Source organism: Bactrocera latifrons, unplaced genomic scaffold, assembly GCF_001853355.1.
Source record: "Bactrocera latifrons isolate USDA-ARS-PBARC rearing strain unplaced genomic scaffold, ASM185335v1 scaffold_638, whole genome shotgun sequence".
Lineage (NCBI taxonomy): Eukaryota > Metazoa > Arthropoda > Insecta > Diptera > Tephritidae > Bactrocera > Bactrocera latifrons.
Window position 1 is genome coordinate 44,324 of NW_017537310.1, and position 17,802 is coordinate 62,125.

Sequence of the window (17,802 nt, forward strand, 5' to 3'; positions counted from 1 at the left end):
TTCAAGAAGAAGTGTTTTTGAAACAAGAACAAGACTTCTGGTAGAGTTTGTTGTCTACTAAATCGATTTAAAACAAGCAAGCAAAATTTGGAACGATAAATTAAATGAGGCACTAATTAGTCTGGGACTAATTCGGAGCGAAGTCGATCAATGTATTTACTTTTGCGTGAGTGAGTACAGCATGGTATAAGTAGCAATTTATATGGATGACATTCTGGTCTTCTCTAATGACAATAAGGCTATGCAACGGGTTAAGAATGAGTTGTCTTGGAAATTCAAAATGAAGGACATTGGTTCAGCGCCATCCGTACTTGGCATTCCAGTTCAGCGTGATGAGGTAAAAAAGTTAATTAAACTTGATCAGTCTGAATATATTTACAGTGTACCAAAATGGTTTAGAATGAACGCCACTAGATTTGTCGCAAAAGCTAACATTAGAAATGTGTCCAAACACTGAAGAAGAAAAGAAAGAGATGGAAAAGGTTCCATATATAAGGGCAGTGCGTAGCCTGCAGCACAAATTACCCGGTCTGATATCAGCTTCACAGTCAATTTGCTGAGTCGTTTCTCACAAAATCCCGCGCAATGTAAGAAGCGATTTGGTGATATCGGCTAATGTCGGAACTAGTTCATGGTGGTACAGAAGGAATAAAAATGTATTTCGATAACAAGAGCGCTATTCACATTGTTCGGAACAATAACTTTTCTCCTCGATCTAAACACGTGGACATCAAGGTGAAGTTTATACGGGAGAAGTTACGAGATAAGTCATTACAGCATTAATATATTTCAACAAGCGAAATGTTAGCAAATGGTTTAACAAAGGCTATACCTGCAGATAAGAATGAAGTAATGTTAAATTAGGCTTAAAGTAAAGTCATGTATCATTTAACATTATTTTGGATTTAACTAACATATTATTAGTATTGTCAGATGTTCCATTAAAGAGAAGTGTTAGGAAATATTGTAAATCTGGCATCACTATTCATGTTATTCCTTTTATACTGTTCTTATGTATATTATATTCGTCATCTTACATTGAAACTGCGTGTACGTAACTCTGTTCATTGTACTTATATTTATACTCCTGTCTTATACTCTTTTTCGTTTTTTTAAATCAATGTTTTCTATTTTATTTTTGTTCTTCAAAATTTGCTCAATGCGCATGCCGAAGGACGTCTGTGTATGCATTTCCTGTCGCCAGGATATAAAATTAACTTGGCTAACTTAAAGAGTGTTGAAAATTTAGTTGTTGCTTTTATAATATGCGGAGATTTTCCCAATTGGAATTTTAAAAYATAGTAAATTTTAAAATTGCGCTTTCTCATTTTATTCAAATTCTTTGGTTAAATGACTTTTTGTCTATATAAAAAAGACAAATTCCCGCCTATAAATAATAAGGGAACTTAGTAGTACTGTTTATAGATCATTCGTGCACATACAGCTGGTTTATCTTCAACTATTTCGAACGATCTACCAATTTCATACAATTCATTTTTGATAGAAGCGATATATGTATAATGTACATATGTACATACTAATGTGATCAAATTGAAAGGTGAGTTTTTAATTTATACTTTGCGTGTTTTTCGAATCGGTAAACTTTCTTTCTGTAAGTTGGTAGTACTATTAGTGACATCTATGATAATTTTCACGTCAAAATATTCATTAGTATTTGAGATACGTGTCGTTTTGTGAGGCTCTAAAAGTGAATTCTTCAATTTTTACTATGTCTGAATTTATGGAACAAAGAAATGCGATAATTTCCCATCTTATACTACATTGGTTATTAATTTCTCACATTGTCAACTAATATCGTGCTGCAAAGACCGCATTTGCCTGATTTACCCTCGTGTAACTTCTGGCTATTCAGGGAATTAACATGACCACCACCACAGGATATAAAAGTTGAATCGAAGAACGCTCTGATGGCCATCAACGAGAGGGGATTACTATGAAGGTGAAGATGAAATGGACTAAATTCACAATTTCATTGATCACAGTAATATGTATACTTGTATAATGCTGCAAAGCAATTCAGCACAACATTTCGGAATTGATGAAACGGTGCAGTTTTGATGGAATGTACTTTAACCGGTCCGCTGTGATGTGAATCAATTGATTGATTTGTACAGCCATCATATTCGCCAATCCAAAACAATATCTAAAAGTTCATAATATTAGAAAGCTTCTAGTCGTTTCATGTTTCAAACATGGAAAAATATACTTATTGAGAAATCAGTAAAACTTTTGTTGTAAAATTATTGGTTCCAATGTAGCTTTTTGCCGTGACAACAAACTTATTTTACTTTAACTGTAGTCAACAGTTGCATGCTTGTAATATAAGTACTCGTATATACACATGTTTCTATGCAATTATACATGTGTGCACACAGTGTACATAAAAGTAAGAAAATGGTAAGTTCGGCCCGGTCGAACATTAAGTGCTCCTGCAGTTTGATTCGGTTAAAACCAGAAAAACCCATAATTTTGAAATATATTGCACAATAGGGAGAACTTTTGGACCGAATGCCATTGACCTTAATAACACGGAGATCAAGTTTTATTATTTTACATCTCATAATGTCAAGTTTAATATTCCTATCTTAAATAAATGATGTTTTTTATTACTTGAATTATAGAGCTAAAGAAAGCTTAAAGCCGAATTCCAAAATTATAGCCAAACAAGGCTTATTCACCGAGTTTTAGTAATTTATGTGATCACGTTTACTTTTTTAAAGTTTTGAAACTGAAAATTACATTATGTCCCCTGGCATAAAATTGAAGTTATGTAAATTGTAACTGAATTATGGCTTTTTAAATTTTTTAATTAAGGAAATATCTGCATGCAATACAAGTGCCGAAGAACACGCGCTCTAAGTTTTATCAGAATTTGTTATATTCTACTCAAGTTATCAGATATTCATCCGGAAATCATTCATCAATTCAAAACATCCGAGCCTTATATTTTTTTCGATTAGTATGGGGTTTGTAATTGTTAGGTAAATAAAACTATTACACCTTGCTCAACATCTTGCGAGAGTATAACAAATGAAGCCCTTACATGTTCAATCACCATTCAACCACTTATTCGTATGCAGTATGATTAGAACCGCCAAATCGGAATGAGTGCGAAATCAAGTGGAATACTTAGCAGCATTTATTCTGTTTAAAAAGCATTGTTCAAAATTATTGTGTTAATATTACACATAAAGTCTTCAAATCGGACGTCGGTTAAAAACAATTATGTTAAAATTGTGGAATTGCTGTTTTGAAACCATAAAAGAAAAATCTTATGTACCGGTGTATATATGACGATGTGTCTTCCTTGGTGTATGTCATAAAGGTGGTTTTCTTGTGGTTTGAAATTTACAAAAATATATATCAGTAAAGTTACCGGTACTTACATATTTACAAATACGCAATATGTACTTCGGAGAAAAAGTTATTGAAAAGTAACATAATATCGATTACYCAAGTTAATATGCAAAGTAGCAAGCCACACAGTATTACAATACCGTATATGCCCTTATCTGTCTAGATTCATATGTTTGAATTTGTATGTGTGGTAAAGTATTTACCTAAATTTGATGAACACTGATACAATTTGAATTAATAACATGTAAGGAGAGCTAAGCAATCGAACATTTTATACTTTTGCAAGGATCAAAGTAAGATAAAGTACTTTCACGTTTTTGGAAAACTTAACCTATTCAACAAGTAAGTTCTACTCTTTTGCAATTCTTCTTTGGCATAGTAATCGCTTACGCGGTTATAGCCGAGTCGCGCTAGTTGTTCTTCCTTTTTGATGTTTGGCGCCATTTGGAGATTCCAAGTAAAGCCAAATCCTTCTCTACCTGATCTTTATAACGGCATAGAGGTCTTCCTCTGTTTCACACGGCCCTTACATGTTCAATCACCATTCAACCACTTATTCGTATGCAGTATGATTAGAACCGCCAAATCGGAATGAGTGCGAAATCAAGTGTAATAGCTGTCTCTTATACACATCTAGATGTGTATAAGAGACAGGTTATAGCCGAGTCGCACTAGTTGTTCTTCCTTTTTGATGTTTGGCGCCATTTGGAGATTCCAAGTAAAGCCAAATCCTTCTCTACCTGATCTTTATAACGGCATAGAGGTCTTCCTCTGTTTCACACGGCGGGTATTGTGTTGTATATATTGTACAGACATGCTTGATGACAGTCTTGCCCTCCTTCAGTACCAGACCCATTTGCTTTGCTTCTTTGTCCATTGATATGACCGACGATATAGATGTCATCGGCGTAAGCCAACAGTTGTACCTTCTCTATTATATCTRCAGCTCAAATTATTCTCTCTAGGAGTAGATTGACGAAGTCGCACCATAAGAAAACTTCGCTGAATCTTCTGAAACCTCGTTTGTTATTCCTATCCTGACGGGGCTTTTGGTATTGTTCAAGGTCAGTTTATAGAACCGTATTAGTTTTGAAGGGATACTAAATTCAGACATCGTGAAATAAAGGTAGCTTCTTTTCGTGCGGCAATAAGCTTTGAAATCGGCGAAAAGACATATTGAATATCTGGTCAGTTGTTTATTTGCCAGGCCTAAAGYCACACTGATGAATCCCAATCAGTTTGTTGACGGAGGAATTAATTCTTTCGATAGAACCGTATATGCGATGTTTGGGAGGATTATCTCACGGTAGTTGGCGYAGATTATGGGGTCTCCCTTTTTGTGGATTGGGCAGAGCACACTTAAATTCCAATCGTGGGGCATGTTTTCGTGCGACTATAGTTTACAAAGTAGCTAATGCATGCTCTTTATCAGTTTTTCGTTGTTCTTCCGACGGGTAATTGCTATTCGAACTTCTTCTTAGTCGAGCAATGGAACGTCGGCTTTATCGTCATCTATTGGGGAATCGAGTTCACCATCTCCTGGTGTTATTTTTCACTGCCATTCAGCAGGAAGGAGAATTGGTTCTCCATAATTTCATTACGCTCTGCGCGTCACTCACTCTGGGGGTTCTACAAGAAACCTTCTGTTAGTCGCCGCATCTTTTCGAAAAATTTTCGAGCATTGCCGCTGTCGGACAGCTTGTCAAAGCTGTTTGGTCTCTCTTTTTTTAGTCTGCAAATGCGTCTCGTTCTCGRYATCTATCCCATCCCGCAGGTGTTGTGATCGATTGTAACATTGCGAGGTACGCATTCTGTTTTCTCTCCACTACAACATGGCACTCCTAATCGTACCAGCTGTTCTTTTGCATTTTCCGAAAATCAATAGATTCGTTTGCAGTTGTACGTAAGGAGGTGTTGATGAGTGCAAGTCGAGTAGAAAATTGATCAACTGTCTGTTCTGATTGCAGCTTCTCGACGTCGAACCTGCCTTGTGTTTGTTGATGTGCCTTTTTTGCTGCACAGAGACGGGTGTGTATCTTCGCTACAACAAGATAATGGTTCAAAACGATGTTAGGACCTTGGAACGTATGTACGCAAGTTTTATTTTGCGTCACGACAAAATGGGTTTTTTAATAAAAGACACATATTTGATTAGCAGCGAACTATCGCTGCAGAATGTGGAAAGCAGATTGATTTTATTGAGTTCTATTTCTTTACAAGAAAGTTCACAATTTATAAAAAAAAGCTTGGGAAGTACTTCACATTATTTTAGTATTATCGAATTTCCCAATATCAAGAATTGGTAAAGTTTTTTTTTTTCAATTACATACATACGCATTGTGTTAATATGTTTAAGCGGTGTTTGAAAACTTCTTAGTAATACAATCAGCACTTTCTTACATTTTAGTGCAATGTTTGTTTTATTTATTGTAGCTATGGATTGGTATCAGCATTTTTACAAGTGGCTATATGCTTGACATTATCGGTAAGTTCGTGTGTTGGATTAGGGTTGTAAGTATTTACATATGTAATGAACTACTCCCCCCTTTAAATTGGAATACTTCAGAATTCTGTTATTTAATATTATATCTATGCGATTGTGCAAACTGACAATTACAATCGTGATTATTACAATGATACATGTGCTCACAATAATTAAATAATTATTTTGTTGTAAATTTCTAGTTTTCTTATATTTTGTACGTTATTTTGATTTTGTTCAATTGACAATTTTTTAGTTAAATTCTTTTGTTGTCATAGATCATCTTTTCTTTTGATTTTTTAATTACATTGTAAAAATAATATTCTTTAATTTTAATAGTACAATTTTGTTGGAATGTTATATTTATTGCATTTTTAACAACTATTGGGTCTATATCTATTACAATAGTTTCAAAATTCTTATTTTCTTTAACTTTACAATTTTCTTTTATAATGCAATGTGAATTTAACTTTAATTGTCTTAAATGTTTATTACTTAAATACTTCTTCAACTTCATAATCAGTTTCGTTAAATATGATGTTAAGTAGTGGTACAATTTCTCTCAGCTGATTGGTAGAAAATATTCTTGGAATTTTTATAGCAAAAATTAAGTTAGTATTTAATAATGGTGGTCCCTAATAGAAGGTCCTTGGTTTATTAAAATCGATTTCATATTTTATTATTTCATTGTTAGTTAAAATATTTGAGTGTATACTGCCATATTTAGATGATATAACATTTTCTTGAATATGTTCAATTTTACCTCTAACTGTATTTTACTTAGATGTTCTAAATAAATATTTTGTTGAAATTACTAATTTTCAAAATAACTTATTGTATTTATTTCCTTTCCGATTTCTTTTCTATCATTTTGAATAGCATTTCTTATTGCATTATTAAAAAAGTCATTAATCTGCAACTGTCGGTATTCACCAAACGTCACTRTATTTCCTTACTGTCATCGTCGTCCATATTTCCAAGTAACCATTTATTAAACCTGGTCTTTTTCTATTTTCCTTGGGTAATAATATCAATAATTTATTTTTAGAGTCTACTGATTAATTTTTATTGAATTTATATCTGTAAGTTCGTTTAACCTCCTTGTTCCTTCAGTTGAGTCATTACTATTGTCCCTTTAATCATATGTGTCCACCTTATTATTATTAGTATTAGTATTACTGTTATATGTAAATTTTAACTGTTTATTGTTTATGAATATGCTTTAATAATTAATTTCCATATTTTCGTTCCTTCTTATGCCGCACAGCTTTATAATTCTTCATAAATCATTCTGCCTTTTTTCTTCATAATCTTCTCTGTTTCTGGTTATCTTYGTTAACATTATAATTTTGCATTAGTGAATTTGATTTGATTATCATTTGAATACATTTCTATTCATTTGTTTGCACTATATTCTAATTGTGTTCTGATATTTAAGAAGATATGCTTACTTTCCCTTCTTGAATATATCTTCTAAAGATTTATGCCATTATATCAAAATCATTTCCTATAATAAAAATAATTATTTTTTCATGTACCGTCTCAATTCAATTTTGTTATTTGTTAATATTATTTGAATTTGTACTTATTCACTATTTCTTCCTCAATATAAAATATTTAATAAATTTTCTATAGTACCCTTTCGATTCGTTTCTCTGTTCGTGGTGACTCAAGATTGTTTATTACCTTAATTTTGTTTTTATTCGATTTCATTCCTCTTTTGTTAAAATATGCCCTAAAAATTCAGTTTCCTTTTTCATAAAATTACCTTGATCTATTTGAATTTTTAAATTTTGACTTTCAAGGACTTTGAAAATATCTGTTATGGCTATAATATGTTCACTCAAGGATGTGGTAAAAATCAAAATATCGTCTATATAGGCAACACATGTTTTATTGATATAATCTCTTGCTTTCTTTAACCCGAATGGCATTCTAATAAATTCATATGAACCATGTGGCATTACAAATGCTGTTTTTTCTCTATCTTCCTTTTTCAACAAATTTGGTGATATCCTTTTGTTAACTCTATAGTTGTAAAATATTGGGCACGGCCTAGTTTATCTAATATTGAATCAATATTGGATATTTGTCATCTATTGTTACATCATTTAAATTTCTTTAATCTACAACAAGCCAATTTTTTTATACCTGAGTTAGCCATTTTTTTCTGGACAACTATTAAAGATGAACTTTTCGATGATTCCTTTTTCTTCCATTTCTCTAATTTGCTTCTTACCTCTTCCTCATGTTGAAATGGATATCTATAAAGTTTTGATTTTATTTGTTCATTCGATATCGTAACTTCCTTGGAGCATGAGTATACACTTCAAAATTAATAGTGTCTTCACCCGTAATGGTTTTAAAACAAATTGGTTCTATCGCAATCTTTTTAAAATCATTAATTTTTTCGTAATAAATTTTGTCAAGTAATGTTCCTTGTGTCATCTCTCTAATAGTGTTCACTRGCAAATAGTCCGTATTATTTAAGTTAGTACAGCTATTACCCTCATAATATACAATAGCTAGTTCACTTACATTGTTTGCACGAAGATTTGCTTTCCTCCTTATATCCGTATAACATTTGGTTTGGCTCGGTGTCTTTCCTGTACCTCAATTTTAATGTTATTTTTATTTATCTTTAATTATCGGTGTGTTGATAACAATGCTTTTTGCTTCTCCTTGTATGTTACTGCAGCAAATCGTTCGCAGTGCTTTCATTTTTTYCTCTGGTATCATCGACAGCAGATACTCGACTCCTTTGAAAACCGAGTTCACTGTGAGCGCTGTTTCGGTAAATATTGGCATGTGTCTTATTTTTTAATATTTGGTCCCGCCTCCTGTTTTTGGCGTCTATAATTTTTCCTTGTAGTCCTAGGTATGCTGGTGTAAGCTGGGGCCCTATTCTTTATCTCCATTCGCAAATTTATTTTATTCGAAATTCGGATCTACTTTATAATTATGCGAAAGTTCTACCACCCTGTGCCAGAATATACACATAAGTCCAATTTTCATTTTTGCGTTCTACAACTCAAAAGCTAACGATTATTTTATTCGAAAATTGGCTTGAAAATCCGAAAATCGAGTTACAGAATATAAAAAATCCGAATTCAAGTAAGTTTTTTTCGAATCGAGAATAGGCTCCCTGCTCTAATTTCTGTTCCCTTCTCTTACCTGCTTCACGAAGTCATGCCATGTTTGAGCTTGTTCCATCCTTCTCTGGTAAAACGAATTGTGTCTTGATGACCGAATTATGCTGCTTGTGGGGTGTAGAAATTTTAATTTKTTCACTGTACTGTCACTTTTGCTGTTTATTGTGAGTGTTGAAATTCAAATCACTGCCTGCCACTTTATAYCGTTTTATTGTGTAATTTTTATATAATAACTCTGTACAAAAAATATTTTTTTATGGAGTTTATTATTCAGTAAAAAGGATCCCTGCACAATTTGAAATTAATTTATTATTTTTTGTTTGTACTTCATATCCTGGAGGTCAAAGTTTTATCCTTAGACGGAATCGCAGAATTATTTTGGGAGTAATATTATTTTTTTTTTAATTTTATTTATTTKTCCGATTTATTTTCACTGGAGCCTTTACTTAGGATAATACCGACTGCGCCAGTTTTATTTCGCGTCGCCACAAAACGGTTTTTTAAAATAAAAAACACAAATTTGATTAGCAGCGAACTATCGCTGTAGAATGTGGAAACAGACTGATTTTATTCAGCTTTATTTCTTTAAAAGAAAGTTCACAATTTGCAAAAATGCTTGGTAAGTACTTTACATTAATTTAGTATTATCGAATTTCACAATATTTATCAATACCAAGAATTAGTGCGTAAAGTAATTTTGTTTTAGCCAGTTTGTATACAATAATTTCAAGTAATATTCTCCAATTACACATGCATTGTGTTAATATGCTTCAGCGGTATTTGAAAACTTCTTAGTAATACGATCAGCAATTTTTTACATTTTTAACCGTGTCGGTAAGTTTGTGTGTTGGATTAGGATTGTAAGTATTTACATACATTTGTAACTCGCGAGTCTAAAACACTAGAGACGTGTCTACCGTTTATTACAACATTATCGATTTAGTTGGTGGCTTTTCGATCTGGAGACAGCCAGATAGCTTGATGAATTTTCCTATGTTAGGATCTAGTACTACAGAAAGCCGTTTGAGCACCATGTAGGTCGAGTGTCAAAGATACCTTCATTGCCCACCCTGGCATTAAAGTCACCAAGCACGATTTTAAAATCGTGGCGGGGGCAGCTCCCATAGGTGCGCTCATAGAAAAATCTTTTGTCACATCGTCCTTCTCTTCAGTTGGGGCGTGGGCGCAAATCGTCGATATGTTGAAAAACTTCGCTTCGATGCGCATTATGGCTAGACGCGTATCCACAGGGGTGAATGACAGTACTGGGCGACAGAATCTCTTTCCCACCACAAATTTACGCTCCTTTATATGATCACAGTAGTTAATGCCACAAGAACCTACCCGTGTCAGTCCTTATCCCGTCCGTCGCATTTTTAGGACAGCGGTGATGGCACCCTTTACTTTTACCCGATTTCGTTAATTTTCACACCATAATATAGGAATATCAGTAAAATTTTATGTGCAAAAATTGGTCAAGTAGGTCCTGAGACATGAAATTTGACATAAATAACGGCGGTACCAAATCGAATAAAGCTTTCGCGGAATATCTTAACTGTGAATTGTAATGCTTCCATCGTAGTTATTTACAGTAGTAATTTTAGTAGTTTTCAACTTACCGTTATGTAGAGAGCGGGTGGGTTCATCATCCGATTTTATCCAATTTTCATACTGTCTCAAGCGGAGACAAAACGATTTCTGTGAAAAGTTGGTTGAAACATCCGCATTTATAAGATTTTGAAATCATAGATGCCTCTATCTAATATTGTTTTTTGTGTCGATTTGAAAGTTTGTCTCTTAACATTCGACTTAGTTATGAGAATATACTTGTATAAGTTTTCAATTCAATTAACAGCGTTTTGTGATCGTGGAAGTAGTCCGTATTTTCATCTAGAATAACGAACTTATTATGGTACTAATTAATACCAAGATTCATCAAGATATCTTAATTTTTACTCCAGTTGCATGGACGGGCAAGTGGACGAACAGACAGCCAATCACACAAATTTCAACTCGTCTCGTCAGCTAGATCCTTTATTTGTAAATATATATCTCTCTATCTCATTGGTTTTAGGTGCTACAAACAATCATTAGGTGAACAAATCTGTCATACCCTGTAGTGAGAGTATAAAAAATAAGCAAGACATATTAAAAGTTTGGTAGCACTTAATGTATCTGAAATTAATTAACAGCTCTAATACCATGTTCAGACCGAAAATTTAAAAGATTAGATTACATTTAAACATTTCATAACCTAACAGTGTTCTCACTGCCGTTAGAAAGATCAACAAAACAGCTGTTATTGTCATTCAAGAATTCACATCGCTTAATATTTATCAAAAGAAAAGATTGTCATATAGTATTTTGAAATAAAATCGGTCATTTTTTAAATATTTTCCATATAATAGAAATAATGGACGCTTTTTTTCATTTGTTAAGTCGATTTTCAGTTGTAATTAGACTCATTGCTTTAAAAAAATTGTTTGTTTACATTTTTTCCCCATTTGTAGTGCCTAAATCAGCTGTGATAATGTAATAGATTTTCAATGCTGAAAAGTAGATGGCACATAATCAGAGTCGCACAGAGCGATTTAGCGTAGATTAGTTTCAAATAATTTCGATGAAGTGATTTTGAACTGTCATTTTTGTATGGCAAAATCTTGATAAATTAATAAGATTAGTGGTATAAACCACTCAACAACCGAAATCGTGTGATTAAGTGTCGGTCTGAACATGGTATAAGATTTTAATAAATTAGGTTAAATCGTTATTATTTAATGTACGTACTACGTACAAATATTTGTATTGTTTATGTGAATTTATTTCAGTTAGATGTTAACGTAATGATATTAATAAGCTATAAGCTTTGATTGATGTGTTATTTACAAATATACATATATGTATGTATACGAGTAGTAGTATAGTCCAGTCACGCGTTGCTGTGGCTATGGTATACATTAACAACTTATATAATAAAGTATTCAATACAGTAGAAACATTGTTTGCGAACAAAGGCGAAATGTGGGAGTGTATTCGATTTAATTTTGGAAACGATTGAAACAAATATTTGGTAATAGAAAAAATAATGAATTTTCCATTTGGCGTAATTAATAAAAATTATACTAATAATATTTTTTTATTCCTTAGGTTTAGATATGTATGTATGTATTTTTGGACATATTTTTATAACCTGAATAGGGTCTATTAAGGTTGCCACTAAGTTTTTAACACCAAAAAGGAAACATCAAAGACCTTTAAAAGTAAGAAGCTGAGTCTGAGTTTCGGCTATAACCACGTAAGCGGTGCCTACGCCAATAAAGAAAAGATTGAGCTGATCAAAATCTAAATAATTTTCTTTTTTATTCCTTTATGCTTTAAAACATGAACTTATTAAGAATATTACAACAGCCGAAGTTAAGAATTTTTATTGTTTTATTTATGAATTGTTTTGACTTTTAACTTAATTGAGATATAAAGTTTGAAGTTCGATCAAACCCCGACAAAAAGTGACATGAAATTTATATATACATAAGTACGTATATATGTGTATGTATATTTACATATAGATAAAAAATAAATATTATGTCATTCTCCTATCCAGGTCAAACTCATACTGTGGTATACAACTACGCAATACAGTGAACACTTTATTTGCGAATAAAGGCGAAAACGTGTTTGTCGGTATAAGAATCCAAGGGATTGTACTTAGGGTTTAATTTTGAATATGTTAATTCAAATAGGTTTATTTAGAAAGATAACGCATTTAAAGCTGATTTCTTCGGCCTTTCTGTCCAGTTAATAGAGTTGTCCGCTTTAATAGAACTTTCACTGTATTATTTTATTTTTTTTATTTTTTTTATTTTATTTATGAATTGTTTTCACTATAGTATCTTTGAAGTTGGTTTGCACTGGACACAGTGTGCTAAATTTTACTAAAATCAGGTTAGCAGTTTAGGAGTCTATAGCGGATAAACAACTTGACAAGTATTTTTATATATAAAGACGTATGTATTTATATCATAGTTAAGCTATACTCCGTTGAACATGACAAAAGGTGTAGCACAGATTTGTGAACGTTAATTTTTTAACCCAGTTATCCTTCATTTTTGCCTTACAGGGAAACATAAAATCAAACAACAAAAGTACCCGTGTACAATGTGGGCATATCATATTATAGTATATACATACTTTTAGTCAGATAAGTGCTATAATATTCTGCTGGAAGTCAAATTTGTAGCTTTATATTTATATCTCAAAATATAAGGCATTTGTCACAGCGACAAATGCAACCAGTCATTGAGTTTTTGGGGACTCAACTGGTAGTAGCAAAAGCTACAAAGTCAGACCAAAGACTTAAACCTGGTACCATGGGGAGCAGTAAGCCCTTGGAGGTAACTCCAATCTGCTCATTGGGTTTGGCCCTTTGTGGAGATTCGTCGTGGCTGTGGTTTAAACCTAAATGCAGGAAGGGCATTTTGTCCAATGTGGAGTCGCACTGCGGCCGGGTGCCGGACCCAAAGTACGGCAGAGGTTTTAGATTGGCCTCGAACCCGACCAAGGTGAATAGGGTGTCCCTATCCACCCGAACCAATTGAAACCAAAAATTAAGTGCAAAATGCATTTATGCTTTGGGGCGCTGATCAACGCATTGTATTGATCTATGTGCTTCTAGCAATAGAAAGCACCGTGGAGTTTAGTCTTCATAGACAGGTATTCACGTAAAAACACATTGACACATCACATCATTCAATGGATTTAATGAGAAAACACTTCGGGGGAGCAAATAATTTCACCTTTTGGGCCGGCCGATTGGTCACCAAAATCATGTGATATCACAATGTGAAACTTTTCCTGTGGGGCTATGTAAAGTCTAAAGTCTGTGTGGAATATAACTCTTCAATTCAGGTCTTTGAGCAAAATATCACCCGTGTCATTTGCAATTACGGTATCGATCGAAATGCTCGAACGAATCATCGAAATTGGACTCAATCATTGAACCATCGTAGCTGCCRCTAAAATTTGAATTTGCCAGAGAATGTTTTTTCGAATGATAATAAACATTCCCGTGACCTGTTGAATTTCATTCTGTCTGAGCAAACGATAATCTTAGTAAGATAGTAGTAGATATGAATCTATGAATTATCAGGTCAACAAATGGTCAAAATCGGATCATAACTTACAGATACTCAGTGCCTATGGCCTATGAATATATAGGACAACCTGTTAGATATAACAATAAAACTTAGATAACGCCTTTTACTGGTAATGATGTATTATGATGCTAAAATGAAGTTAAATCGGGTCAAGATTCCATACACTAAATATACTGTTGCATATCGGTCAATATGTGAGTTGTCTTAAGAAACTCATTGAGGATCTATTTCTAGTAATAAAATATATTGATGACAAAAATTTATAAAATCTGGTCTTGAGTAGTCTAAACAGATCTAATACCAGAATTTTAAACTTCCGGTTGGCATTATACTATTTGGGTCTAAGTGTAACGTATATTATGGATATGCATTTTAATGCACGAATTTCCCTAATGCCCATATAATGATTTTCATTATTCTAGCAGGCGATATGAGATATGGTCAATTTTGAGAGTTCTCTTCATAAAATAGAGAATAATTGAGTAATGTCTAAAGTTTTTTATTTTTATTTTATTAAAGCTTACATAATAAACAAATTATTAAATAAAGTAAAGTAAAAAGTGTCTAAAGTTAATGCAACTTATTATATTAGGTAAAATGTGTAATCTCAGTAAAAGAGGTTAATGCTAATTTAATTATTTCGGATATGAAGGAAATACGGTATACTGATGAAACTAGGTGTCTGTAATATGTTTTAATACAGTCACGATTTCATCGAATATTTTTTTCCGGCTGATACAGAATAATATAGTTTTGTTCACCTAACGTTTATACGTATCACCTAAAACTAAACGAGATAGATATACGGCTATTTATAAATAATCAGGATGACGAGAAAAGCTGAAATCCGGTTGACTGTCTGTCTGTCCGTCCGCCGGTTTGTGCAAGTTGTAACTTTGAGTAAAATAGAGATATCTCGATGAAACTTAATATGTAGGTTCCCTAGTACCAAAAAAGTTCGAGTTCGTAGATGGGCGTAATCGCACCACTACCACGCCCACAAATCACCATTAACCAAAAACATATAAAGGGCCGTAACTAAGCACTAAATTAAGATATAAAACTGTAATTTAGTACTGGGGATCACAGTAGCAAGGGACACCTGTGGGAAAATTGTTTTGAAAAAGTGTGCATGGCCCCGCCCTCTAACAGGCACATATGTACACATGTATCTTCTAAACCACTTAAGCTGAAACAACCAAATTTGCTGAACACAAATCTTATAAGAACTTCTACTGACTGTATAAATGGCTACGCTACTGTCAAAAACTACTAAATGCGAGATAAATCTATATTTACCACCGAGATGGTATGAGGGAGTTTTATAGGAGCAGATGTGAAAATTGGACGATAAAAGTGGCCTCACCCACTTTTTGCTGAAATGAAAATTAGTTGAATCGGGCCAATATTCCCTTAGCCCCCACTCTATATTGATTTTACATCTTAAAGTATTTCTCTGGCATTGGTGCAATTGCGAAAGTATAAAATGTTCGGTTACATCCAAACTTAGCCCATCGTTTCTAGCTATATTTGAAGTTTAATGTCACATATTTCTTAGCACAAATGTATGTACATTGGAGAAAAGTTCGTAAGTAGTTTATAAACTTTTATTTGAGTTTTATTGATGTGCCAATAGGATGAGCCAAATCAACAAAATGTCTAGAGGCACACACAAACATACATTTGTATTATCGATCAACATTGTATTATGGGCGTCGACAATGTAAATTGTCGCTTAATTGGAGAACCTAATCAATTTAAAATATAATATATGTACTTTAAGTATTTATTTGATTTTTAGTAATGATAATGAAATATTTAAAGATTGTTGCTCACCTTTATAAAATGGTGAATGAAAATACTCTTTTTTTTTTTTTGTATATTGTTCAATCTCTGCAAAATAACATGCGATTCAATATTCCGTAAGCATTGGGTATTCGAAAAGGTCTTTTCGATATTCTAATCAAACTTCAACTTATTTTTTCAATTGCTGATGCCAGAGTTTATTTTTTAACTAAAGTTTTTTTGTGCAATTAACCGAAGGAAATTAATAGTATATTTTGCAGCACATATTTTTAACCAATTATGCGGGAAACCAATTTAGCAGGTTCAATTTATCGAGAAAGTTTACACTATTTCGTATGCCATATATTTTTGATCAATTAAGCAGGGAATACTGTACAACCCAAATTTGCTTAGGCGTAATATTATTTTTAGGAAAAACTATCCCAATAATGTATGAAATTGAATTCTATTTTGAAAGTATTCATAAATTGTCCATAAATCGGTACACTGTTTTAGAAATTTGTCAGTAAAATTTTATTTGAAACGAAATTCAATTTTTATCTTAAACTTTTTACTGAAAACAATGACTGCAGAAATAAATTTTTTTGCTAATTACTTCATTCAAAGTCAATACACAGCTTCTAAATTCAACGATTTAATTTCTGCGATGAGATTATATATTATATTTACAGGATCGAAGATGCCAGAAATAAAAAAATGTTTAATAGATGATAATTAACATTCAATGTGAACTTCGATAATGATATTACGTTCAAAAAATAACGTTTTCGTTTTCGAAAGTGTAGACAACGTTAATTGGTTTTGTTTTGTTAGGCGTGTTTTATTTGAGCTAATAGCTAAGCCATGTACAAATAAAACCCACTTAGCTTATTTCATATTTTCGCTTAAAAACAAAGTGTTTCGGAAATGCGGAAGGGCACAGTCACCTGATATTCAATTTGTTTCAAAATGTCTGATGTGGAGAAAAGGTTAGTTTGAATTTTTCAATTTGTAACCGGGGTATTAAACTATAATACTATATATATATTAGTTTTGTTTATTTGATGATATTAATACAAAAAAATTACAACAACTGTTCATATTTGTATTAATTGTAACTTAAACAAAACACAAAATTTTGTGATTTTGGTTTGTTTACATTTTCATCTGTTAAAATGAACTTTATCGTTATTGAAAACTACTCTTTTTGGAAAAATCATAGCTATTGTGAATGAAACAAAGCGATGAACTGGCAAAGACAGTTTTCTAAAAAATCTGGAATATATTTGAAATAAATTGCTTTGCGCTCAGTGGTCAATTTATTCTATTTATTCTTTTTCAAACTGCATCTATTTGTACTTATGCTAGTACCGACGCGCAGGTCAGTTGCTTTTCAAATCTTATGTGTTCCTATCTACTTTTAACAAAGGAATGGAAATATTTATGTTTTTATGACTATTTGTATTTAAATTTTTATTGTTCTGATTTCTACTGATAATCAAAAGTATTTGTACACATGTGTGACTGTCTACAACTAGTAATTATAACTATACATAAATATTTATGTTTTCTCAGCTGCACTTAGGTTGTAAACAATGTATATGTAACCATGTACATATAACCAAATACATGTGACTGTCTATAAATATCCCCTCCCTTATAATCTTTTACATTTTAGGTACACAATTATGGTTGTTGTTAATGTACCTGTTATTGAAATGAGGTCATACCAATACATATTTCGTTTTGATGCATCTTCACTAAATTTTTCTATCTTCTGTAGGTTTTGTATGTGTATTTGATGCAGGTAAGGTAGCGTTGGGATTGTGGCATGCTCGGAGATATTCAATTT

The 17,802-nt window shown here is 32.5% G+C and overlaps 1 protein-coding gene and 2 long non-coding RNA genes across 4 annotated transcripts in view; 2 read left to right on the top strand and 1 right to left on the bottom strand.

Annotated features, from left to right (window-relative positions):
- Positions 1-3,117: 3,117 nt before the first annotated feature.
- The window catches only part of LOC108975320 (outer dense fiber protein 2-like), a 71,040-nt gene continuing 56,355 nt past the window's right edge, over positions 3,118-17,802 (top strand). Inside the window, exon 1 of one of the 2 annotated variants that reach the window (XM_018943712.1) lies at positions 3,118-3,346. In XM_018943712.1, the coding sequence (XP_018799257.1) occupies positions 3,296-3,346 (51 nt within the window). In that variant the 5' untranslated portion in view covers positions 3,118-3,295. The remainder of the gene's footprint in view (positions 3,347-17,802) is intronic. The other variant, XM_018943708.1, reaches the window with a different exon arrangement.
- The window catches only part of LOC108975324, a 17,664-nt gene continuing 3,247 nt past the window's right edge, over positions 3,386-17,802 (top strand). The window contains exon 1 of the long non-coding RNA XR_001993864.1: positions 3,386-3,720. This is a non-coding gene — a long non-coding RNA (uncharacterized LOC108975324). The remainder of the gene's footprint in view (positions 3,721-17,802) is intronic.
- Positions 6,256-9,556, bottom strand: LOC108975323. The gene is made up of 3 exons (XR_001993863.1): positions 9,035-9,556; positions 8,399-8,840; positions 6,256-8,325 (listed from the first exon to the last, which is right to left on the bottom strand). It is a non-coding gene; the product is annotated as an uncharacterized LOC108975323 (long non-coding RNA).